At 37.4% G+C, this 26,737-nt stretch overlaps 2 protein-coding genes across 10 annotated transcripts in view; one reads left to right on the forward strand and one right to left on the reverse strand.

Moving 5' to 3' along the window:
• Window positions 1-1,883: 1,883 nt before the first annotated feature.
• Window positions 1,884-19,476, forward strand: serpina10b (serpin peptidase inhibitor, clade A (alpha-1 antiproteinase, antitrypsin), member 10b). 2 transcript variants are annotated; one of them, XM_069916175.1, is made up of 5 exons: window positions 1,884-1,985; window positions 9,093-9,820; window positions 11,949-12,219; window positions 18,261-18,408; window positions 18,536-19,476. In XM_069916175.1, exons 2-5 carry the CDS (start codon window positions 9,118-9,120, stop codon window positions 18,725-18,727), a joined length of 1,314 nt encoding a protein of 437 aa, XP_069772276.1. In that variant the 5' UTR covers window positions 1,884-1,985; window positions 9,093-9,117; the 3' UTR covers window positions 18,728-19,476. The 2 variants fall into 2 exon arrangements, with proteins under 2 accessions (XP_069772276.1, XP_069772277.1); XM_069916176.1 differs by lacking the exon at window positions 1,884-1,985 and adding an exon at window positions 3,706-3,727.
• Window positions 19,477-22,113: 2,637 nt separating this feature from the next.
• Window positions 22,114-26,737, reverse strand: part of ppp4r4 (protein phosphatase 4, regulatory subunit 4) — a 105,417-nt gene continuing 100,793 nt past the window's right edge. For 6 of the 8 annotated variants that reach the window (XM_069916181.1, XM_069916178.1, XM_069916177.1 and 3 more), the window contains 4 exons: window positions 25,907-25,968; window positions 25,499-25,634; window positions 24,658-24,695; window positions 22,114-24,472 (listed from right to left, as the gene is read on the reverse strand). In XM_069916181.1, the coding sequence (XP_069772282.1) occupies window positions 24,396-24,472; window positions 24,658-24,695; window positions 25,499-25,634; window positions 25,907-25,968 (313 nt within the window). In that variant the 3' untranslated portion in view covers window positions 22,114-24,395. The remainder of the gene's footprint in view (window positions 24,473-24,657; window positions 24,696-25,498; window positions 25,635-25,906; window positions 25,969-26,737) is intronic. The other 2 variants (XM_069916180.1, XM_069916183.1) reach the window with 1 other exon arrangement.

Here is a 26,737-nt window from a genome sequence, read left to right on the forward strand (position 1 = left end):
GGATGCAATCAATTGCATTGAACAATGTGCAGGTAAAGCTCTGCCTCACCTGGAAGGTCTGCTTTTGGCCCTGAATGTAAGTGAAGGGGGAGATATAGGGGACACTTTCTGCAGTTACAGCAGAAAATGCCTTAGAGAATGGAAGGGTGGGTCAGGAGGGAAGAGAACGCTGTCTCCCTGCTGGACCAGTTTCCTGTGGATTTGCTTTAGCTGAATGGAATAAGGGAGATGACATTGGGGCAAATCATTGTTCTGTGATATTTTCATTAATCAAGTCTGGGAAATTCCAAACTAAAAACTGGTGAGACATTACGTCAGAGCATCAATGAAGCTTCCTTAGATTTGAAAACAATGCACATCATCGTGCACTTAAAGAAGGGGAAGAGAGGAAGATCAGGCTAGACGAAGATCAGTTATCACAATTATCAGTAATTCAGAATAGAATACATAAATTTAAAGCTCTGTAGGAGTCAACAGGGGTTGGTACAGGTTAGGTCTCACCATCTTGTATATAACAATATCATATCAAATGAGTGGTACAGTTAGCACACAATGCTGTTATAGCACTAGCGACCAGGACCAGGGTTCGAATCCCACACTGTCTGTAAAGAGTTTGTACATTCTCCCTGTGTCTGTGTGGGTTTTCCCTGGGGAATCCAGTTTCCTCCCAGCATTCAAACATGTACCATGTGTTCTAGGTCATTTGGGTGTAATTGGCAGCATGGGAACATGGGCCAAAGGGGCCTGTTAATGTGCTGTTGGTTTAAATTTAAAATGGACACATTTGTGACAAATAGATTTCAATGGGAGGTTATTCACTTTGGACATAACTAAAGGTCATGATTTTTTTTTCAAATGGTGAAATGTTAGAAATAATGAAGGGTTAAAGAGATTTCAGGATTCATCAAAATAAATCATTAAAATGTCTGACTGTACAGAGAATAATCAAAAAAGCTACTGGAATGCTTCCCTTCTTATCAAGTAGGTCAGAACCTATGCTTTGAAAATGGAAAGCCTTGGTAAAAGTACTTCAGAAGTACAGTAACTAATTATGGGCTGCACTTATTAAGGATACAGTGGCCTTGAAGGGATAGGGCAAAGCTTTACCAGACTTGGACTCAAGGTACTAAATGGCAAGAAGTGATTTCACAATTTGAGGTGCGTTCCTTGGAATTTAGGATGCAAAGAGGTGATTTGATTGAAGAATTCAAGATATTATAAGAGAGCTGAAAAAGTGAATAGAGAAAAATGGGGTTGGGAATCTGGAACGAATGGGTACAATTTAAAATGTTATGCCAGGTTTTTCACCAATGATTTAGGAAACATTTTAAACAGAGTGGTAAAAGTAGGGCATTCTCTTCTACAAATGTTTTTCTTTATTTGGTCATGGACATAACTGGCAAGGCAGGTATATTGGCTATTGAATGAAATAGCTTGCTTGGCCCTATGAAGGAATTATCTATCTTGATAGGTCTAGGAATACATATGGGCCAGCCCAGATAACTGAGCCAAATGGGTTTTTACAGCAATCTAGTGCTTTCATGGATTAATTTATTTAGTGGCTCAATGGGGTTTCACCTGCTGTTGTAGAGAGAATCCAACTCATATTTCTGGATCAATTATCCATGCTTCTGAATTTGTAATTTCACATTTTGCTATCATACCCCAATCTTAATTTTAACAGTTGGGTTGGAGTGGGGCAAGAGTTTTCTCTGACTAGACTTCAGCTTACCCCACTACCAACTACAATATCTTTACAGCAAGAGAAAGATAGAGACACAAATCTCTCAGAACCACTGTTTGTGTTTTAACTTGAAGAACCAGATATTGGGTAATGTGTGCATATTGTTAATAGTTAGTGAGCAAAGAGTGGCATGTGGCTTGCTGACTCAATTGGCTTGTCTCCACAACCACTATCAGGATGATGTTGTAAAACATACAACAGTAAAAAAACTGCTATCGCCAGTGCAAGCCAGAAGAGAAATGTAAGTGATATGACTTTCTTACAGCACAGCTTTTAACTATTGCTTTTCTTTTTCATTGCTTTGCTTCTTAATTTATATTTAGCAAGATGAAATTAAAAGCAAACTATTGGCTTCTTCTATCTTTGAGCAGTTATGGAAGTGGACAAAACAGGCAATGTGCTAAAATATAAACAAGTAATGGAGACTAACGAACATTATGTGGACTCTTATAAAACATCATTATATTTGTGTTTTCCTGCTCTTCCCATGGAGAATGATATGTTGTGATAAGGTTCTAAGAAAGGTTAATGGAGAGACCAGGAACAACGAGATTGATCCCTTTGTGACTGTAAACCACTTTGGGAGTGCTCAACCATTTAGGAAGTACATTACTGGATGGCAACTCGGAGCTCAGAACTGGAACTCAGATCTCTGCCTGACAGAATGACTGGATTGGGGTTCAAAGCTTGCACTATCTGACACCCAATCACAGGGATAGGAGCTGTGACGACTTGCTAATCTGTGGCAATTTAATGCGCTTAGCGCTGCGGAATGGGTCATTAACTAATATTCCTCCTTTACTAATTTTAATTAATCTTCTGCAAACTTATATATGTTAACATCTATATCATATTTAGGATATTTAAGTTAAAACGTGCCATCCAAACATTCACATTTCAGAAGGCAATCCTTGCACTTTTGTTCTTTTTGGCAGAAAACCAATTTTCAATTGCAGGATCTTTGTTTTATTTAACAAGGTACAAGTTCATGGTTGTGAAGGCTCAAATTATTTTGGCTGATTTCATCTTAAATTTTCTGCAACAGACTATAAACAAAAACTAATGTTTTCTATCAGTGAAAAAAGTCTGTCATATCCAGCATGGCCATATTTAGTTCTGAACAACCAACGCAGTTTATTTTCAAGAGCCCCCCCCCCCTCCACCACCCCACCACCCCACCTACAGAGCAGCCTCCAAGACATTCATCCCTCGCTTTCTGTTCAGTTTCAAGTCATGCGAGCTAAGCTGTCGTGAAAAAGTTTGTTTTGCAAGCCATGCAGCTAGACATCTTATACATGGTAGATCAAGTAAAATATAGTACAGAAGTGCAGAGTTACAGAGAGAAATAAGTTGGTACTGAGGAAGACAACATTATCTTGAATGAACTGAAGAGACTGGGAAAGGTGAGGTTGGCTCACAAATAGAGAAAGCTTAGAGACAGTGTGGGAGGGAAGATAGGCAGGTGATAGAGAAGGAATGAGCTCTGACAGACGGATTGAGATGTGTGTACTTTAGCACAAGGAGTATTATGAACAAAGTGGATGAGCTTAGACTGTGGATTAATACTTAGAGCCATGATGTGGTTACCATTACGGAGACTTGGATGGCTCAGGAACAGGATTCATTACTTCAACTGCAGGGTTTTAGATGCTTCAGAAAGGGAGGAAAAAGAGGTGGGGGCATGAATCTGTTGATCAGAGAGAGTAGCCCCTTTTAAATTGCAGCACCTGGGTAACACTCGTGGGTCCCGGGTGTGATTATTGGGGAAGCACCTTTTAAATTGCAGGGAATGGACCCATTAAATTGCCAACCCAACGATTTAAGGGGGATCCTGCCCTGAAATGATGCATCACACACTCACTGGAAGTATTGCCGAATGTTCAGATCCTGGATGCCCGGTGATGCACGCACGCAGATGCTGATGTCACCGGAATAAGTAGGTCGGCCATTTCGCTGTTCAAATTGCCTGTGGACGCAACCTAGGTAAGTTTAACTGGGTTCTCTGACTACCTCTGAGGTAGGTCAGGATCCCAGTTGGATTCCGACAGGGTTGACCAGGTCAGACTCTTTCTAAATGCCATATAACTGAGGAGCTAATCCGACAAATTGCCCGATTAACCCCATTTTACACAACAGTTTAAAAGGGCCTAGAGTCACGGCTCTAGAAAAGGTGGATCTCATGGAGGGATTGCTTACAGAGTCTCTGTGGGTGGAGGTTAGGATCAGGAAGGGGTCAATAACTTTACTGGGTGTCTTTTATAGCCTGCCCATTACGAACAGGAATATTGAGGAGCAGAGAGGGAAACAGATCCTGGAAAGGTGTAGTAATAAGACTTGCCATGATGGGAGATTTTTATTTCCCAAATATCGATTGGCTTCTCCCAGGAGCATGGGGTTTAGATAAGGTGGAGTATGTTAGGTGTGTTCAGGAAGGTTTCCGGACACAATATGTAGATTAATCCTACAAGAGGACCATCTGTACTTGATTTGGTATTGGGAAATGAACCTGGTCAGGTGTCAGATCTCTCAGTGGGAGACCGTTTAAGAGGTAGTGACCATAATTCTATCTCTGTTACAATAGCATTGGAGAGAAAGGTAGGAACGGACAAGTTGGAAAAGTGTTTAATTGGAGTAAGGGGAATTGTGAGGCAATCTGGCAGGAAATCGGAAACTTAAATTGGGAACAGATGTTCTCAGGGAAAAGTACAGAAGAAATATGGGAAACGTTCAGGGGACATTTGTGTAAATTTCTTCATTAGTATGTTCCTATGAAACAGGAAAATTATGTTATGGTACAGGAATTGTGGTGTACAAAGCCTGTTAAAGAAATCTAGTCAAGAAGAAAAAAAAGCTTAAAAAAGGTTCAGAGAACCAGGTCATGTTTGAGACCTAGGATATTATAAGGCTAACTGAAAGGAGCTTAAAAAAAGAAATTAGGAGAGCCAGAAGGAACCATAAGAAGGCCTTGGTGGGGCGGGGTGGGGTGGGGGGAGCAAGATTAAGGAAAACTCTGTCATTTTACAAATATGTGAAAAGCAAGAGGACAAGATGTGAAAGAAAAGGACCTACCAAGTGTGGCAGTGATGCATGGAACTGAGTAAATTGCAGAGATACTTAATGGATTCACTATGGAAAAGGATCTTGGTGATTGTAGTAATGATGTGCAGTAGACTGAAAACCTTGAGCATGGAGATAATTAGAGAGAGGATGTACTGGAGCTTTTGGAAAACATCCAGTTGGATAAGTCCTTGGGACCGGTTGAGATGTAGAGGTGAGGGAGGAGATTGCTGAATCACTGGTGTAAGGTAAAACATCATGAGATGGGAATGTGCAGGGCTGTAACAAGATGTGAATGCATCCTTGTACTTACAAGATAAGAGAGACATTGATGGATTGAGAGGCAGGAAGCTAGCAGGGAAAGGATAGCAACAGTTTTAGTCATTGGACAAGTAATGATATGATGATGTTCTAAGCACATATCCAAGGGTATAAAAAAATCACCATTTTGCTGATAACGGCAGAATGCATTCTCCGACTAACATGGTTAGTTGCAAGTGTTACAATCCGGTAATAAAGAACAAAGAACCCTGATTTCGACTCAGTCTGGTGTTTGTCTCACTCGTTCATGAACAAAGCAGACCTAACACTGGCGATGATCTTTGAATTATCAATGGGGACGGGAGAGGTACTGGAGGATTGGAGGGTTGTGGATGTTCTTTTAATCAAGATAGCCCAGGAAATTATAGACCAGTGAGTCTTAGTGGTTGATAAGTTGATGGAGAAGATCCTGAGAGGCAGGATTTACGAACGTTTGGAGAAGGGTATAATATGATTAGGAATAGTCAACATGGCTTGGTCAAGGGCAGGTCGTGCCTTATGAACCTGATTGAATTTTTTTTGTGGAGGTGACTAAACACATTGATGAAGGAAGAGCAGTACATATAGTGTGTATGGATTTCAGCAAGGTGTTTGATAAAGTTCCCCATGAAAGAGCTTATTGACAAAGTAAGGAGGTTTGTGATCAAAGAGGACATTGCTTTGTGGATCCAGAACTGGCCACCCACAGAAGGCAAAAAATTGGTTGTGATGGGTCATATTCTGCATGGAGGTCGGTGACCTGTTAGGGATCTGTTCTAGGATCCTTACTCTTTGTAATTTTTATAAATGATCTGGATGAGGAAGTGGAGGGATGAGTTAGTAAATTTGCTGATAACACAAAGGCTGGGGGTGTTGTGGATATTGTGGAGGACTGTCACAGGTTATAGCAGGTCATTGATAGGATGCAAAACTGGGCTGAGAAGTGGCAGATGGAGTTCAACCCAGATAAATGTTAAGTGGTTTATTTTGGTAGGTCAAATATGATGTCTATTGACAGTGTGGAGGATCAGAGGGATCTTGGGGTCTGAGTCCACAGGATGCTCAAAGTATTTGCGCAAGTTGATTCTGTGGTTAAGAAAGCATACGTGTATTGGCCTTCATTAATCGTGGAATTGAATTTGGGAGCTGAGAGGTAATGTGGCAGCTACATAGGACCCTGGCCAGGCCCCACTTGGAGTACTTTGTGCATTTCTGGCCACTTCACTACTGGAAAGATGTGGAAGTCATAGAGAGGGTGCAGAGGAGATTTACAAGGATGTTACCTTATGAAAGCAGGTTGAGTGAACTTAGCCTCTTCTCCTTGGAGCGGTGGAGGATGAGAGGGGACCTGATAGAAGTGTTTAAGATGATGAGAGGCATTGATTGTGTAAATAGTCAAGAGGATTTTTCCCAGGGCTGAAACGGGGACACAGGATTAAGGTGCTGGGGAGTAGGTACAGAGGAGATGCCAGCGTAAGTTGTTTTACACAGAGTGCTGGGTACCGGCAATGGTAGTGGAGGCAGATACATTGGGGTCCTTTAAGAGACTTTTGGATAGGTACATGGAGCTTAGAAAAAGAGAGGGAAAACCTAGTGATTTCTAAGATAGGGACATGTTTGGCACATCTTTGTGGGCCACAGGACCACATGTATCATGCCGTAAGCTTTCTATGTTTATATGAATCAAACCATAGTAAAATAACTACAAGAAAGAGATTGTCATAATCTCTCACTTGTGAATGTTTTTTGCAAAAGGATGGAAGTGAAGAGAGTTTGGCCAGGGTGGGATAAGTCTTCTAGTGTGATGGCTGCTTTTCCTCAAGGCAGAAGGAGGTGTACATGGAGTTGGTTGAGGACATATGTGATGGACTGATCCATGCTCACAACTTTCTACAGTTTCTCCAGCCTTTGGACATAGCAATTCCTGTACCACACAGTGATGGACCATGATCTCACTCATGTATTTGTGCCATAGAACACAAGAACACAGAAATAGGCCCTTCAGCCTATATGGTCCATGCTAAACTATTTATTCTATCCATTCCCATCGACCCGACCCCATAGTCCTCCATACCCTCCCATCCATGTAACTATCCAATCCTCTCTTCAATGTCAAATTCGAACCGGCATTCACCACCTCCACTGGCAGTTCGCTCCACACTTCTCTGAGTGAAGAAGTTCCCCTTCATGAACCCCTTAAACACTTCACCTTTTATCCATAACCCATGTTTTCTAATTGTTGTCTCACCCAAACAGTCTGCTTGGATTTACCCTTTCTCTACTTAATTTTGCATATCTCTTTCAAATTCCCCTCGTTCTCCAATGCACCAGGGAATAAAGTTTTAACCTGTTCCAACTGTCCCTACAACTCAGCTCTTCAAGTGCAAGCAAGATCCTTATAAATTTTCTCTGCGATCTTTCAAACTTGTAGAAGTTGTTAGGCTCATGAATATATTCCTTTCTAGCCTGGTTCCCTCCTTTAGTTTTCCCAAAATCCTCCTAAAAAAATAAACTCTCCAACACAAGGAACAAAATTAAGTTCCTTCTCAATTAAAACAAAGTCTCTGGAAGTTGGGCATTATTCTGAGGAAGTTGAGACACAAATACATAGTACAGCAAGCAAAACACAGGACAAAATATAGACAGACTGAGGGTAACATAATTTCATTGGGCATGAAATTCATTCAGGAGCCTCAACGTTCTCCAAACACGCGTTAAAATGCAGCAAACAAATATGCAACCTAATGAGATTAAGCCTCATGAATTTCCATCACAATATTACCAGAATTTGCTTGACTAAACCTTCTTAATCAAAGTTCTGTTAGAGAACTCTTGTTAAAGCATGCACAAGCAATACAGAGTCTTTGTTTTAATTGAGAAGGAGCATTTTTATTTCTAACTTCAGTTCCTTGTGTGGGATAATTTAATTTTAGGAGGACCTTGGGAAAACTAAGCAAAGGAACTAGGCCAGAAAGGAACATATTTATAAGCTTCAAAACAAATCTTGAAAATATTAAAGGTTGCTTTCAACAAAATCTTTCCACAAATCAATGTGGCAATCTGCATAATTTTCAATCAGGTCAACCAGAGAATTAAAATCAGTTTAACTCCACTTTGCAATTCCTGATTATAAAAAAGATGAGGGTGAAATTCCACTCACCTTGATTTGCTCACAATAACTGCTGAAATTTTATTCTTGCTTCTACTCCATCCTACTGCTTCTGAAATCCTATCATTGCCTTACCTCGATTCCCCCAGAGTTCTCTCAGCTGGCCTCCAATCCTTATCAACAGCTTACCCAGGATTCAGTCGTTATACATGAACTAACTTTAACTTTATCCCAACTGTCCCCCTATTATCCAATATATCATCTCACCCTTAGATCGCTCCATAGTCAATCTTTGTCATTTCTTCTCATGTTTTATTCTTTCCCCTCGCCTTTGGTCATCAACCCCAGAGCAGCAGATTGAAAGGCCAAGTGTACCACTATGATTCAAACATTCTGTTCTCTTTCTTGAGGTAGAAACTTCAGGTGTCGTAATCTTCCTCCCAGAACCTTTAAACAAGCTTTGCATAAATGTGGCTTCTTTTTGCATCCTGCCTGTTTGACACACTAAACCAATCTTTTCACTGTATTTCTGCACACTTGAGAATAAACAATTCAATTCATAATCTCTCCAAGTTTTCAGTCAATCCTAGGCTCTATTGTTTAGTATCCGCTCTCTCATCTGCTTTACTCTCCCCTTCATTTGTTAACTTACTGCAGTTTCAGAAAGAAAATCCAACAGTGTCCATTCATTTGTGAAAAGTGAAAGATGCTTATAAATGGATTTCCAAGCAATATTTAGATCACATATAAAATGCTCATGCTATTTCAGTACAACAAACTCTTATTTGAAAAAAAGAAAATAAACAGTGAATGCATGTATTTTTGTCTAACTATTGGAGATTAAGCTAATATTCATCTACAATCCATCATATCATGTTGCAGGTAATTCTGAGATCGTCAAAGAAAAATGAAAATGAGATGTTTTATATTTCTGCTGTGTGGTGGATTTGTGGTCACTGCATTAGCTCATCGACAAATAATTCAATTTCACTCTAAATATAAGAAAGGCCTGTATAGAAATTTCAGTCTGCTTTTACAATTTAATGCTGAAGTCACCCATGCACCATTGGAACAAGCAGAGCAAACACCTGGCCTACAAACCATCCACACGTTAACAGAAAAGAACAGCGAATTTGGTTTTAACCTCTACAGGAAAATAGCAAATCTGCATGAAGATAACGTATTTTTTTCACCAAGTACCATCTCCACGACATTTGCCATGTTATCTCTTGGTGCTAAGCAAGCAACACGTTTCAACATACTCCAAGGTCTCCACATACAGGATTTAGCTAATGGCAGCAACAAATATCAACTGCACAGGTTATTCAAATGGCTTCACAGCAACATTACCAGTAACAAAGATTTGTTTATCTCTCAGGGAAATTCTCTGTTTATGCAGGATGATCTTGAACTGAAACAAACTTTCATCAATGATCTGACCCATTATTATAATGTTGAAATTTTCCGAGTAAACTTTCAAGATAGGGTCAAAACCAAAAATACCATTAACCAATATGTTCACAACAGAACAAACGGAAAAATTATCAAGTTGTTAGACTCAGTGGATGCTGGAGCCAAACTTATGTTTGCTAATTACATCTTATTCAAAGGTAAGATTTTTACCTATACTTTTGATTTTGGATATGAAATCATTTCAACATATTTAATAATAATAATAAATAAATGTCATTTTTAAAAAATTTATGAATTGAATTGAAAATGCCAATGAGTAGCTCTCAAAGAACCAGCACCAGGCCTAAAAAGTATCACAAATAAAGTAAATCAACTGGTTGTTGCCAGGTGATGCCAAACTTGCAAGAAGGAGGGAAGGAAGAAGATGCACAAATTTTGTCTCAAGAGATGTGAATTGCTATTGAGGGGGGGGGAATGAAATTAGTGGGCCATTCATTAATCAGGAAGCAGGTTAAATACAAATTGCAGCATAGATTCTCCAGAAACAGTTCTAAGCCACAGGAGTCAGGCCTTCCTTCACCAACCATCACGCACCTCCATTTTCTCCCTCACCTTTCAGATTATTGTTGATCTATACGACTCCATTCATGTGTTTTGATCTAGTTTTTTGATAGACTTAGCTAAACATATCATTTAAACTCAGTCTGAAAATTTTCATTTGGCACAGAAACTATATTATCTCAGTGTATTTCCATTCTCTTTGTGAGGAGAAAATGCTCTCTGATTTAACACCCCATTTTCCTTCTTGATTACCTACTGTACCTGCAAACTAACATTTTGTGATTCATGCACAAGGAATCCAGGTCTCTCTGCAGAACAATTTTTCATCATTTAACTAATAGTCCATGACTTCACATTTGCCGACATTCTGATCCACCTGCTAGACTTTTGCCCATCCACTTAACCAATCCGCAATCACACTGTGTCCTCTGCAGAATTTGCTTTTCCACTTAATTTAGTGTCATCAGGAAATTTAAACACTGGATCCACTGCTCCAAATATGCCACCCCCAAATCTGCGTATCCTTATCTTATGCAGAAATCTTCCGTGTGGCACCTTCTGGAAATCTAAATGAACCACATCATCCTGCCTCCCTCTATTCACTGTACTCATTATATATTCAAAGAACTCCAGAAAGTTAGTTAAATATGACCTTCCCTTCCTGAATCCAGGCTGCATATGCCTGATGGAGCAATTTCCAACCAGATGTCTTGTTATTTCTTCCTTAATGATAGCATCAAGTATTTCCCCACCGCAAACATTGAGCTAATATTGGCCTTTGTCTTTTGTCTAGAATTAAACCCTCCAAGTCTCATTGTTTTATATATATAGAGGATTGTGTGTGTGTGTGTATGTGTGCGTGCGTGCAAAGCAAGTCTACCATGTTTATATCTCCTTCCTGACGTGCATTCCCCTGCAAATAGATTCTGACCATGGTTTCATCCAAATTAAACATAATTTGATTTTTTTATATTCAAACTTCTTTGAAATAAGGCCAACTTTCCACTAGACCTTTTTTGCTTGCTTTCAAACTCGTTCTTCAGCTTTTAGTGATTTGTATACGTAAATCCATCTGCTCCTCGTGTAACATTTAATTTGTCTGTTATGTAACTAAAACTGTCAAACTTAGACCTGACTTTAAATTGGCTTGCTCCTTACAACCCATTTATGAGTGCACCCTTCTCACTCTAATGGGTACAGTGTGACATGAAACTTGAATTTCAGTCTAATCATTGGTTTCTAAGTTTTTACTGTCTATTCTTTATTTGCATCAATGGATTTCTGGATATCTACAGTTTATTTTTTGAAATCTTTTTTTAATAACATGCCTTGGAGAATTTGATGAAGAAGAGAGGTTAAGGGCAGAAAGATGAAGGGAAGTAAATGTGGAAGGAAAACTAAGAAAATGGAAAATCGTGTCATTTATTCTCAATTATATCCCAGTGGCATGGTCAGGGTAACGATTAGTGCTCCACTGTTACAGCATCAGCGACACGGGTTCGAATCAGGCACTGTCTGTTAGGAATTTGTACATTCTCTCTGTGTCTGTGTGGGTTTTTCCTGGGTGCTCTGGTTTTCTCCCACCTCCCAAAATGTGTGGGGCTGTGGGTTAATTTGGGCGGCAGAGATTTACCAACTTCTACCATGCTATAAATAAATAAAAAATCAAATTAATAATGCAGCATATATGCTTCTCCATCACATAACAAGAACTTCTTGATGTGTATTAATTGAATAATGACTAATGCTTATTTTTCACTTCAGGGGAATGGAAGTCTCCATTTGAACCAAATTTGACAATAGATGGAACATTCTATGTGAATGCATATACTAGAGTTAAAGTTCCAATGATGCACAAAGAAGGTTCATTTTTGTTGACATATGATGAATACTATTCATGCATAGTTCTAAAGCTTCCGTACAAAGGACATGCAAGCATGTTGGTGGTGATACCAATGGACAATGGGTATCAGCTTCTGGAAGATGAACTGTCAGCAGATTTGATTGGTCGGTGGATTGAAGCCATGAGATTCAAGTACACTTTCTAATTTTACTATTAAACTGTAAAAATTCTGTAGATTGTTATGTAAACAAGCTGCTTTGAATCTTGAATGAATCACTGAATTAACAATCCAGTGATCTAACGATTAACAGTGTTCTAACGATCTGATCCAGAGACCAGTTTAAATAACACATTAACAGCTGGGGAATATAATGAATTAAATAAAACCAGAATTTAAAAGGGTGGTTTGAGTAATATTGACCATGGAATTCTGGATTGTCAGGAAAACTCATTTGGTTCATGACTACCTGTAAGGGAAGGAGGTCTGTAGTCTTTACACTATCTGCCCCAAAATACAGTCTAACGTTTAATTGTGCTCTGAAATGGAACATAGGGATAGGCAATATATTTGTTGATTGCCTCAGACTCCATAAAAGAATAATAAATAATAAAAAGCAAGCTGGTATTCTTAATTACAACTTATTCTTTGTAATTAGATTGATACAGTGTACATGCTGGGTCAGGTGAAAGTATGAGACAGCTTAATGAGATCCAAAAAAATGTAAGCTTTTTAAGCTCTTCGTGTCACTTCAATATGTGGGTTCAATTGAGTTTGAATTAAAATCTTATGTATTTACTATAAGTACAGGGTTTTATCAGAACCATTCAGGAGAGATAATGATGAATAATTGATCCAGTTAAAACCTTCATTACATGATTTTAGTTTTGAAATTATGAATTGAGTATAATTTATAATTAAAATTTAGATTTAATCTTATACATAGATAACTGTGCTTTAAGATACCTTCTGGGACATGGCCAATACTTAGGCTTTTCTGAAGTGGGTGCTGGGGACACATGTCCACAAATCCCTGAAGACTGCAGGGGAGGTCATGAAGGTGGTTCAAATGCATTTGTGAAACTCACCTCAATTGATCAAGTTGTAGAAATAAGACCATGGACACGATGGTAGAATCAAATAAAACAGTCATTAGCCCACAGCTAAAATACTGTGCACAGTTCAGGTCACCACCCCCTAGAAGCAACCTGATCACGGTTGAAAAAGTAGAGTTCTACAAGATTAACAAGAATATTATTAAGGCTACAGAATTATTTTTTTATTTAATTGTTTGCATCATTAAAAAAAACTTTTATATTTTTCTCCCCATCCCCCCTCCCACCCAAAAGTAAGAAAAGGAAAGGAAAGAAACACCTCCCATTTAATATACAATAATATTAGCATAGACAATCATGAATTGTTATTAAAATTACTAATTAAGAGGAGTGGATAAGATAGAAGAGGTGGACAGAAAATTATCCATAAAATCCATGTATGGTTTCCCAATACTATAAAAATTTTCAGCTCGATTCCTTAAACTATACGTAATTTTTTCCAAAGGTATACAATTTTGAATCTCATACCATTTACTTAATAACACTTCTCTATTATCTTTCCACGATATCGCTATTTTTTTGCAGTTGCTATTGCAAGACTTAAAACTTTTTCTTGGTATTTGTCCAATTTCAATTTTATATCCTTTTCATAAATATCTCTGTATGAATATTCTTGGATCCTTTGGCATCTTTATCTTCATAATTTGCCCTAATAATAAACTCAGTTCATTCCAAAACCTTTCCACTTTTTCACAAGACCACACTGAATGCAAAAAAAAGTCCCTATTTCTTTCGCACATCGAAAACACTTATTTGAATGAGAATTATTGTTATAAGTTGAAAAAGCTCAGGAGTTGATCTTTGAAACAAAGGGGTGATTTAGCAAAGTTAATATAATTAATAGAACTCCAGACAAAATAAACTAAAAGGCCTAAGCAGAGAGGTCACTAACCTCTTGCAACCAAACCAATATTTTATAAAGATTTATTATAATCTCAAAGTTACAGATACATATGTGCAGGAGAATATTCAGCCCTTTGTGTTTGCTGAGTACTCCCAAAGTTTTCCGTTTTGTTATCCCATTTCTGAACTCTTAGTATTTGCCATATTACGGACAATGGCTCTTTGTTGTTCATCCAAGCGCTTTAGCATTGTAGCTTCACTTTGGTTTTGAATAGTTTGTTCCAAGACCCCCACTACTTATGTAGCAAAATACTTATTTTCTTGATGCACCGCCAACCCTTTAAACTGGTAAATTTGATATGTACATGGATGAGCACTTGAAGAGTCATGGCCTACAGGAGTTGGCCAAAGGGATTACCTAGTGCCCTTTTATGGCTGGCATATACCAAACTTGCTTTTGTGTCAGAAGTGATTCTGACATTATAGTACAGCTCTATAAAATATTAGTTTAGCCTCAACTAGTAAAAAGCAAACAATTCTCAACACTGTACCCAAAGGTAAGCAAATGAAATCATGAAGAGGGTCCTGAAGAAATTTGGTAGCATTGTCCTTGGATTGAAGGCCTTCTGTTACATTACAGACAGGGGGAGCTGGGGTTGTTTCTCTAACAGCAGAGAAGGTTGAGACGCGATGATAGATAGTTTCAAAATTATATAAGGGGTGCAGACAATGTGAGCAAATATAAATGGTAATAAAAAATTTGAGAACCGGTGAATGTAAATTTAAAGAGATTTGAGAAGAAAGCCACAGATGTCATGAGGAAAAAGGTTTTCATGCAATGAGTCATCATGATGTGGAATTCACTCTCTGAAAGGGTGTTGAAAAACTTTCGAAAGGGAATTGGGTGGATGGACAGATAGAGACACATCAATAGATAGAGAACAGATATAAATAAATGGAGAGATAAATGGCCAGTCGGAAGGATACGCAGATGGATGGAAGGATAGATAGCTTTTTTTTTTCATTTATGTGCATTAAAGTTTCCAAAAACTAGTCCTGGCAAAATGTTGTTGGTCCACCCAATACCTGATCTTACAAATACAAAGATTTGCATTTATGTTTTTTTTCTAATTTCAAGATATCCCTATGAACCTTCTGCTAATGAGATATTCTTTAAATGTGCTCACTGTGGTAATGTATGTTACTGAGTTCAATATAGAAGAATCCAAAGACATTCAAAGTTCAGATTTAAGGTCAAAGTGCATACATGATATCACATACAACCCTGAGATTCTCTTTTTATGTAAGACAGGCAAAATGTCTGCTTATCAGTAGTGTGAAAAAAACTGTACTCAGAAAAGATACAGATACAAAAGTAAAAAATGTAATCAAGAAGGAATTGCAAACAAGCTGTGCAATACAGAGAATATATAGCCAATAATAATGTGAACATCAGGAGAATATGTATATCCAAATCCCCTTAGAGACCAAAGAGGTAATTTATTTGTGGAACCAGGCAATATGAGTGAGATCCAAAATAAATGTTCCTCATCTGTATGCATCAAGGAGAAAGATATGGATGATGATGAGTTCAGGTTCACAGATAATCTAGAGAGTTGATGAAGGAGAATTGTGTTAGATGTTATTGTATGTATGCAAAAGGGTTGAGCCAGATGAGATCTACCATAGAGGATTGGTGGGACCTAGATGGAGATTTTGGCATCTTCATTAGCCAAAAAAGTATGTGCCAGAAGACTAGACTTTAGTTAGTGTTGTCAATTTATTTAAGGTAAACAGGGATAAGCAAGACAACTACAGGCCAGTGAATCTTGTCAATGGTAAAGAAATTACTGGGAGAATATCCAAAGGCTTAGGATTTATGTAAATATGGAAGGGCAGGCTCATCAGGGAAAGTCAACATTTCTTTGTGCCTCACGAACTTGACAGAGTGTTTAGAAGAGGCATCTAAGACATTGTCTAAATGGACTTTAGTAAGGTATTTGATAAGGCCTTCCTTGGTAGGCAGCTGTGATTGTGGTTAATACTCAGCAGGTCTCACCACATCCATAGGAGGCACAGATATATAACTAACATTTTGGGGCTCAGTCCTGAGATGTTGGTGATATATCTTAGCAGGTTGCACAACATCCATCGAAGGCAAAAGTATATCACCAACATCTCAGGACTGAGCCCCAAAATGTTGATTATGCATCTTTGCCTATGGACTCTGCAGGACCTGCTGAGTTTCTCCACCACTTCTGTGTATTAACTAAGGCTCGTAGGGTCCAAGCCAAGCTAACTAATTGGCTCCAAAATTGGGTGAAGAAATGATGCAGAGGGTAATAACGAAAGGAAGGTTTTCCAATTGGAAGTCTGGGAGTAGAGTTGTAGCACAGTGATCAATACCGGGATCCTTGCTGTATATATTTTAACATTGGTTGTAAACATAAGAGATATGGTTATTAAGTTTGCAGATGACACAAAAATTGGTGCTGATGGGAATATGAAGATTGTCTAAGGCTACAAATGGAACATTGGACAAATTGTTGGGAGATGGAATGTAATCCCAAGTGTGAAATTATGTACTTTGGGACATCAAATATGGGCAGGATATTTGTCATGAATGGTAGGATCCTAAGGAATGTCGATGAACAGAAGGACCTTGAGTTTAAGTCCATGTTCCCACGAAAATGGCAACTAAAGTAGATGCGATGATATGGAAGCCATATTACAAATTTGCCTACATACAGAGCCAGCGCCAGAACACAGATTAGAGGGGAGCATTAGCGATTTAGAGTTGGGCTCGTTCAGCATTGAGGGGTGGGTCTTGTTAGGTCTGCTTTGTTCATGAATGAGTGAGACAAACACCAGGCTGAGTCGAAATCAGGGTTCTTTGTTCTTTATTACCGGATTGTAACACTTGCGACTAACCATGTTAGTCGGAGAATGCATTCTGCCGTTATCAGCAAAATGGTGATTTTTTATACCCTTGGATATGTGCTTAGAACATCATCATATCATTACTTGTCCAATGACTAAAACTGTTGCTATCCTTTCCCTGCTAGCTTCCTGCCTCTCAATCCATCAATGTCTCTCTTATCTTGTAAGTACAAGGATGCATTCACATCTTGTTACAGCCCTGCACATTCCCATCTCATGATGTTTTACCTAACAGGAGTACAAGGACACCTCCCCTTCTTGTTACAGCCCTGTACAGGGTAACTCCTTACACATTCCCATCTCATGATGTTTTACCTTACAGTCTGACAGCAACTTGTTTGGGGGCAATGCCTGCAGATGCCTCTCTTAGCGCCAACCCTGCCTACATATGTCAAGACATAGGATATAAAAGGTACAACATGTAGCAAGGTCACTACAGTTATAGCTTGAGTTTATTGGGCTGCATCTCTGCCTTTTAAGGCAGACAGTTGTGTCACCACCAGGCCGTGGCTTGAGTGAAGTTGGCTGCTGATTGGTTGTCCCGGATGCGCGGGCCCGGATTGGACCTCCTGCATTGCGCTGACTGTGATTGGCCAATTCGACCACTATTCCTGTGGCATCTCATCCCTTGTGCTGTCTGCTCGATCATCATGTTCAATGACCCTTTGCTGTGTCGGCCCGTGGAGTGGGCCACGGGCCGGTACAGACGTTATGTTGCCCCTTTAAATATTTGTGCAGTTATAGGATGGATGTTGATGAGCTGGAGAGAGGGCAGAGTAAATTCTCCAGAATGGTGTCCGGATTGAACAACTATATTTATAGGGAGAGATTAGATAGCCTAGTTTGTTTGTCCTGAGGTGAAGGAGCCTGAGGAGTAATCTGCTAGAGATATATAACATATTATAGAGGCATAGATAAGGGAGTTCAGCAACAACTCTTTCAGAAGAGGTGTCAAAAATAAAAGAGTAAGTTGAGAGGAAGGAGTTTTATAGGGCGTTTGAAGGAAAAGCTTTTCCACACAGTGAATAGTTGATATCAAGAATATGTTGTCTGAGGAGATGGTGGAGTCAGATACAAACATTACATTTAAGAGACATTAAGTGTTTAAATAAAGCCCAGATGGAAACTTTATAGGCAAATGGGATTAGTACTGTATAGATGACAAGAAGGCCAGCAGGGACATGGTGGGCTGAATAGCCAACAAGGCACTAAACCATTCATCTATTCTTCCTTTGTGATCTTTCAGAAAATAACTTTTGTATTATTTAGCTTTAGATTTATAATGTCACTGTTCCTCAGCTTTACTATTGTTTGTAAATCCTGCCTTCTTGTCCTAGGCACGTAGATCTATATTTTCCAAAATTTAAATTGGACAAGTCATACAAGATGGAGAAGAAGTTAAGACAGTTGGGAATGATTGTCCCTTTCACTAATTCTGCTGATTTATCTGGAATCTCCTCATCCTACCAGCTGAAGATCACCGAGGTAGGCTTGTTCCAGGAGTGGCATTTGCTCGCGATTCTGTTGCATTATTGCTGAACTTACTCTTCAGGCAACGCAAGGTGGAGGAAGCAGAAATTGATTAGTTGCATTTTTTTTCTCCTTCTTCCAGGTTATTCATAAGGCAGTTATTAACGTGGATGAGAGAGGAACAGAAGCTGCAGGTGTCACTGGGACTTTTGCGCTGCCTTATTCACTTCCACCTGTCATAAAAGTAGACCACCCTTTTCTCTTCACGATACATGAAGATATAACAAAAACTCTACTCTTTATAGGAAGGGTGAAAGATCCCACGAAACAGTAAAGGATTTTATGTCAAGAATAATCATTTATATTTTAATTTGTGTGCTGATAGATAACTAATACCCTGATTTCCATTGTCAGAAGTTTTAAATTTGTCAATTATTTATTTGAAATTGATGAGTAATCGTCTCTATTCAGCATAAGTATTCTTTTGAAAAGCATCCGGTTACAAGCATTTCTGCAGTTTTTCTTTTTCTCAGAGACCATTTACCATATTAGATCAGATGGAAAAGCATTATTAAAAACTCTATCTGCTATTTTGTATGAATCCACATAATGTCTTCCTTATATTTATAACATTCCTTGTTAGCAATAGTTTTACTGCTTGTTTCTTTGTATGCACTGGACAACAATTTTTTTCCAAAAGGTTCTCTTCCTGAAAAATGGAATGGAGATTTTAACAGACAACTTCAGGCTGAACAAAAAGATAATTTCACATTTGCTGTATCATATAAGTTAACTTTTATTGAATTTAGCTTGTTTAATCACTGGCACATTGTGATAGTTCAACTGAGTCAAGCTCTCAGGTTGACTGCATATGTTGCGCAACAAATGTGAAGAGCCCAGGGTTTGTCTTGGTCACCAATTTTACAAATGAGCCAAAGCTCATAGTCTTTCTTAACAAGTTCAGTCATGCTGTATCTTTGAGCCTTCAGCTTATTCTCGCCACAAATGTAAGGCAGCTGATACAACATTTCTGCTGTATCTATTGAATCTTCCTGAAGAAAATAAATGCTATTGTTAAGTACACTCACTATGCTATTGCCTTCAACATTTATTCAATTTATATTAATGTATTGTGTGTGTGTGTGTGTGTGTGTGTGTGTGTGTGTGTGTGTGTGTGTGTGTGTGTGTGTGTGTGTGTGTGTGAAAAATGACAGAAAATCACAAAAAATTGGTTATATCTAAAAAGCAGTACATGATAAGAACGTTTTAAGGTGATTTTTGTGAACAGCAGTCCAAAATCCATAAAATAGACCAAAAAGTGTCCAGAAAGCAAATTCTTCTTGTCATATATAACATATAACAATTACAGCACGGAAACAGGCCATTAGGCCCTTCTAGTCCGCACCGAACCAGTAATATTATTTAACAATGTCATGTATAAGCAGACCTATGGGATTTTCATCCATGCAGAGTTTCCATAGACTTGAGTGATCAAATAAAAGAAAGTAAATGAGGTGCAATTCCACCTAACCTTTACTTGGCAAAAATTAATCACACAAAATAACAGATCAGATGTTGGTGTGGCCAAATTTGGAGTATTGCATGCAGTTTGGAGCATAAGAGGCCATTTTTCTTTTGACCATCTTGAGCTCTCAGCAACCTTTTCAAAAAGCTGAAAATATGATTCTATATCTCCCTCATCAAAAGGAGGAACTAGATTTACCTCTCCCCAGGAGTTACAGCCTCAATTGTCTTACCTCCCTCCATCTCAATTTTTAACTTATCTAATTGAAACTGCCTGTCTCTTTCAATTTTTTCAGTCATATTTTCTGTCTTTCATAATTCTCCCTGCATTTTTCAGCTCCCTCTAATATTTCCTCCATTTTTCAATTTCCTCTGCTTTATATAGCCTCCATTTTTCATCCTCTTCTTTGTTTTTCAGCTTCCTCTGCTTCATATTTTTGTCTCTGCAATTCAAACTTCTGTTTCTCTCTTTCTTCTACCACCTTCCCCAATTCCAATTCAACAGATCTATCCTCCAGAAAATGGTTTGTCTTTCTCAACACATTTTCCCTCACTTATATAATATTTCACCATAATCCTCTGCATTTGTATTATCCTCATCCAATGTTTGACTTCAGTCAGCTTTAATTCCTTAGCAATGACCATTAGGTCCTCTTTCTCTGCAGCTTCACAGGTGATGATTGTAACAAAGATGTACTAACATTTATTCCTGCTGTTTTTCCACTCACACAAGCTTTAAATTAGCTTGGGAAAAACCAATTAACTAATAAATCACAAAAACTCCAAAAGTTTAAGATCCCAAAACATCAAATATTTCAATCCAAAAAGACGATTCCCCAATTTGTTACAAGTCCAGAGGACCCCAAAACCCAGCAGCAATAAAAATTCACCAAGACAAATGGTTACTTAAACAAAAGTTGCTTTTAATTTTTTTTTTAAACATAAAAACAAGATCAAACTTTAACTTATTACTATTAACTTAACCTAACTTAAACCCTTCTAATTCTAAGCGCACATGTATGTAAAGTTTATATGTTCAGGAACGTTCTTTGCTTTAATAGTCCAGTCATTCACTTCTCATTTCTCCAAGTTCACCAGTATCAGGCAATTCTTATACTGTGCACAGAATTTAACATTTATGAATTTTCAGCAAGCTCTGGTACTTAAAGGTAATTGGTTACCGTTTCAGTGTCTTGCTGAAGAAACTTGCCCCATTGTGGGTGTTCCAAATGATAACCCCTTCTTTCAGCTCACCACAGAGTTCCTCGTTTCCCTTATCTCAGGAGAAACAGTCAGCCAACTATTTCCTCTCGTAAGGACTACAAGGGTTTTCAACAGGCTGAACTCAGAACTCACATACTGTCTTCAAAATGGAATTTCAACAGGCCGCCAGCTTGCCATGTTGCAGCCTCCAAAAGCCACTGCAGAGCTCTCTCTCTAAAAGAGAAATCCTTTTTGGTCTTTCTCTCTGCTTGTAAAAACCAGAACCTCTTGCTGGTCTAACCCAAACCTTGAAAGATCTTTACCAGTACTTGAGCCCAGACTCTTCCATTTGCAGCTGCTTTTTTTTAAATTCCTTCCAAAACAATTTCATTGTCTTTGCAAAGGCACTGGTGCCTTAATGGCTCACTTTTAGCAAAGCTCTTGCATTTTAAATAAGATGTCTTTTGTGAAGTGTTACTGTATTTTTGTGAAGTGACCTACACTAAACCCCCACAATCTATCTCTTTTATAGATATTAATATATAATATACCCCCTAACAAACCCTTCATTACAACACTCTGATCTCCTTCCATCAAACAAGCTTTGAATCTAATTGACCACTGCACCTTGGATCCTGTATAATCTAACCTTCCAGACTAATCTACCATGCAGGACCCTGTCAAAGGCCTTCCTAAAAGGAAGAGCCTAGTTGCAATAACAAAGAACCTTAATAATAAACAGACTCTTGTTTGGAACACTATTGCTAATTTTTAATTATACCAAATGAAAGATAATGTAGTTTATTCTTCTCCCCATCATTTTAGGTGAAATATTTCTCCATCTAGCACTCAGCTGAGAACAGACAGAAAAAATTTCAGTATGCCACAGTAGAGAACTACATCTTTATAAAAGGAAACCCAAGAATGTGTTAAAATGTACTAGTAGCATGCAAGTTATTGTGGGAAATAAGAAACATTGAGAGAATTGCTGAGTTTCTATTTGGAGTTTATAATTTATTTAAAATATGTAACATACAATTGTAACAGAAGTCAAGGTGGTATTACCTATTTAAAGATTTTCACAAAGCCAGATTTTTAGACTGCATAGCTCAATCTGATGAAGGCCATTTTTACACCAGTATGAATATGGACTTCGTAACACTGTTAATGAATGTTCCTGCATCAAGACAGCACAGTAGGCATGTGAAAGGAATGTATGCAAAATGAGCTCTAAAAAAATGATGAGACATGCTCAACAAAAAAAAGTAAAATAGTTTTCATTTTCTTTTAAAAACAATTTATCTGCATTTCTTTTACATGCTTACAATGTAACTCTTCTGTTATTTACAATACACAGAAAAATGAAAGGATAATATCTGCTCTTACAGTAAATCTTAAAGATGGAAAAAGATACAACATGGGTTTAAATCAAATCTAAAAATTACAGATCTTAAAATCAGTAGGAAAAAAAATATATATATCTATTGACTCCTAAACATTTTATAATGAGAAGCTGAATTCAATACTGAAAATGTATTACAAATCTCTGGTTACCAGAAATTATTTCAAAAATTTTCATCAGGTTGCAACATTGGAATACAGACCAAGTAAAATATACATACAGTTGTCTCTAACTATATTAATAATGCAGGCCAACAATTGATAATACTGATTTCCTGCATGACATCATCAGTGTGCGCAGTTCCTGCACAGTGTATTAAGCTTCATTAAAAAAAAACTTTACCTTTCAGAACAATGAAAAAAAACAAGATTTGTAGTTAAATTGTTACATTCAGGTTTTAAAAGCTAGTACTTATTGCACTATTGTTAAAATAAACACCAATTGACTGCAACTGGTTTCTTGAAGTATTTGAAATTAAAACTGGTATGGTCACCTCAGTGCTGTCACCCATCTTCTATATAAGTGCGACAATATTATCTTTGCACCAACAGTGAAATAGTAAAGTGATGCCAGCCAGTGGAGGCAAAAGTGAATTAAACTCCATGAGGAAGATTAACATCATCTTCAGCTGGCACCCATAATGACATGTTGGCAGAACTGAGTGAATTATACCAGGTCATAAATGTATAAAATTAGTCTTTGCCAAAAAAGGTTTAAAATGGCATTCCTTCTGAGATAGAATAATAGCCTCCACTCCAGAGATTTTGATTAGAAATATTCACATTACAAAAGTAATGGGGCATTTAAAATTCTCTCCAGAATAATTGATTACTGATTTAGTGAACAACATTCCACTACTTAAGGAATGCTCTTTTAATATTTGACACAGCTATTTGTTTGAAAGGAGTTTTTCCTTGTAGATTCAAACAGATTTCCATTCATGTATTTATTTATCTTTAAAATTGGTTTATTAAACAAGTTTAACAATGAGTCAAATGATTCAGACTGTAAACTGTGCCCTGTAAATTTCATCTGTGTTCACTGGAATATTTTTTGTTGCTGAAGTTCAAGAGGTTGTCTCACGCAACTCTAATTTTTATTAAGAATCACAAGCACATTCCAATAAAAGACCAAATAAAATCAATAGAAAAGGAAGATATGCTCCTTTTGGAGTCCTTTTGAACTCTAAATTTGCTCATTTAAGTCTAAACTAAATTGAGCAAATTAATCGTTGAACAGGAACCAGGTTCACTTCTTCAGTAAACTAAGATTTGATAGGAATGTAACTCTTGAACGGTTGTTTCACAGCTCATCTGTTTATCTTAAAATCGCTATCATTTTAACTTTGATTTGCTGTATTTCATCATAGGTAAGTAAAGAGTTGCAGCTTGGAATCAGGTTTGAAATTATTCAAATCGGTCACAGATTTTTAAAAAATACGAAAGGCTCCATTAATCATTCAAAATCAAGTAAATGTTTGAAATTCCAGGAAATGCCCACAGCAGAAACACATCCTTGACAAGTGAGGGTCCATGTTAAGGCATAATTTTGCCAGACCCTTTACATTTCTTACAACCACAGAGACAAAAATTATATTTTTTACAGTCTTTATGCCTATCCATAATAGTTCTCTGAGATAATGGTGATCGTGGCTACTGAAAGTTGTCTTACCTTTTTTTAATGAATATTGAGCACTGTATAGTAAACCAGAATATATGCAATAATAGTCAAACAATAGCTGTCATGGTAAACAAAATGAGAAAAAGCTACATCTGTGGAACCACAAAGACAGTCTTTTACTTCAAATTGGTTCCAGATCGTCAGAAAAAGACATCAATTCCTTACAGCTTGCAAAATCTTGGCTTTAAGAAAGTCATTGATGCACATTGTGAAATGATTGATCATAGAATGCACCTTTTCTTCCATTAAGGGTTCGATTTTCTGCTTTTCCTTCATGGAAAAAAAGTTAATTATTCATTTTTTAAAAGAAATGCCCTTGTTGCTTACATTACATTTTCTTCAGATCTACATAAAATGGGAGATTCTCTGGTGTCTGAGGTGATAAACTGATTGATGGTGACTTTGAATTTCCATTTCACAATATTTTTTTCCAGCAAAGCTGTAGAAACACTCACCTTTCCATTGTTTCTTGTGGGTCTGCTCTGCACAAATGCTAAAAAAAATAGCAAACAATGGATTCCTTACAATTTGCTGGTAATAAACATTCAGAGATTAGAAGGATCCCCAAGGTAAAATGAAGCACATCATGATGGAACCCCTCTTGCTTTGTCTCCTTGCTGGTGCAACTCATTTACAGAGTTTGGGAGATTAGAAGTGAAGTTGGGGAGTGCAGGGCTCTTTATAAGCAGAAGCCTCAGCCTGCTGGACATTAAACAAATGGGATGGAAGAAGGCTGGCTTTACCAGTCCAAAATGTTATTCCTGGGCAACTGGTGCGCTGTATCTGACCCCTGCTCTGACTGACAGTAAATGAAAAATGAAGCAGTGGGGATGTGTGTGTGTGTGTGTGTGTGTGTGTGTGTGTGTGTGTGTGTGTGTGTGTGTGTGTGTGTGTGTGTGTGTGTGTGTGTGTGTGTGTGTGTGTGTGTGTGTGTGAGAGAGTGAGTGTGCGTGAGAAAGTGAAAAGATAATTCGCTTTCAATCTAAATAATCTTTGTTTGAAAGTAAAAAGATTTGATGTAGCCTGACTGAAAATCGATAACTTGTTAAATGGGACAACCAATCATTTGCTTTCATAAAGGATCTCCACTTTGTGAGAAAGAGAGAGAAAAAAGAGGGAGAGTAAAAAATGAAAAAGGAGAGAGAGAAAAAAGAAAGAGGAAGAGTAAAAAATTAAAAAGGAGAGAGAGACAGAATGGAAAATAAGGGAAGTAAATAGGCATAATTTTCTTTTAAAAATAATTACCAAATATGTTAATTTAGCAAATTAACAAAATAAGTGGACACACAGACTTACAAGTTAAACTTCTTTGGAAGGATTTCTTTACTCCCATTTGTTTTTTGCTCATTGGAATTAGCTGAATAAAAACGAGAACAAGATGGCATATTGGATGGCCCAACAGAACTTAAGGAGTGATTCTGAGATGTTCCATCTAAAGTAAAAACACATCAACACATACTGTTCTAAGTGTTTGATGCATGATATCTACATGTTGTTTAGTGCTTGAGATTTGTAAGTCAGATTTCAAACTAAATTTACAAAAAATATTTTATTCTTTAAACCATTCTTAGCATTGTTGGTTACTGCAATAAAGCATTATCAACATAACACATGAAACTACCAATTTTTTTTTGTTGCTCGTGTTATTTTTCAGTTTTTAAAGTGTCATTTTGACTGAAAATTGAACACACACATTCTTCTTACCAAATAAGAGAGCATTTTTTGTAGCTGTACCAACTTGAGAGTTAGATGTTGTAGTAAGCTTCCTGAAAAATAAATGTTGCAGCAATTATTGTTATATTTGTTTTAGTTAGAGAAAACAATTCAATAAATATGCAAAGCAGCTGAATTTACTTTTAAAAGAAGTGAACAGTGCCTCCACATCCTGAACTCACTCACCCTTGTCTGCTTAATTATCATGGAGGTTTGACACCAAAATCGACTGTAACCATCTAGAAGGCTTCAGGGTCAGTATGAACAGGGCAGAAAACTGCATCATCTACATTAATCAGATTTAATCATTCTGAATAAACATCTCAGAATCGAAATAAAAAGTTAATTTAGAATAGTGAAGTAAGGTCAACAAAGTGAAATAAGGGAAAAAGAGAATTACAAAAGAGAAAAAGTGAACAGAAGGAAATAATAAGTGGGTATTAAAAAATAGGAACCACTTTGCAAATGTTCATTTTCAAAGTTATATAATTTTATGGTCAATAAAATTACTCATTGCGCTCAGTTGAAATATACAAGAACTAATCATTTGTGGCAAAAGAAGTTCTTATACTTGATTTAAGTATGTCAAATTCTTTCATTACATTTGATGAGGATATAAATAGGACAATACTACAGCATAGCATTTCATATCGGCCAACTACTCCAGATATTCTATTGCATATTTGTGAAGTACAAGGTTTTCACCATGATCTACCTTTCAATAAATTCTAACCTTTTATGTTTAAAGATCCAGATAGTTCATTATGAAGCTAATATTTACATTCCATAGCTAACAAGCAAAATATTAAATGATCATTTTGG

This window comes from Narcine bancroftii, chromosome 2 (genome assembly GCF_036971445.1).
Source record: "Narcine bancroftii isolate sNarBan1 chromosome 2, sNarBan1.hap1, whole genome shotgun sequence".
In the NCBI taxonomy this organism is placed as follows: Eukaryota; Metazoa; Chordata; class Chondrichthyes; order Torpediniformes; family Narcinidae; genus Narcine; species Narcine bancroftii.

Excerpts from the sequence above, each read along its gene's own strand:
- serpina10b (XM_069916175.1), top strand. The coding sequence starts at position 9,118 with ATGAAAATGAGATGTTTTATATTTCTGCTGTGTGGTGGATTTGTGGTC. Across the intron at positions 9,821-11,948 it reads TAATTACATCTTATTCAAAG|GGGAATGGAAGTCTCCATTT; the intron begins GTAAGATTTTTA and ends TTTTCACTTCAG. Across the intron at positions 18,409-18,535 it reads ACCAGCTGAAGATCACCGAG|GTTATTCATAAGGCAGTTAT; the intron begins GTAGGCTTGTTC and ends TCCTTCTTCCAG.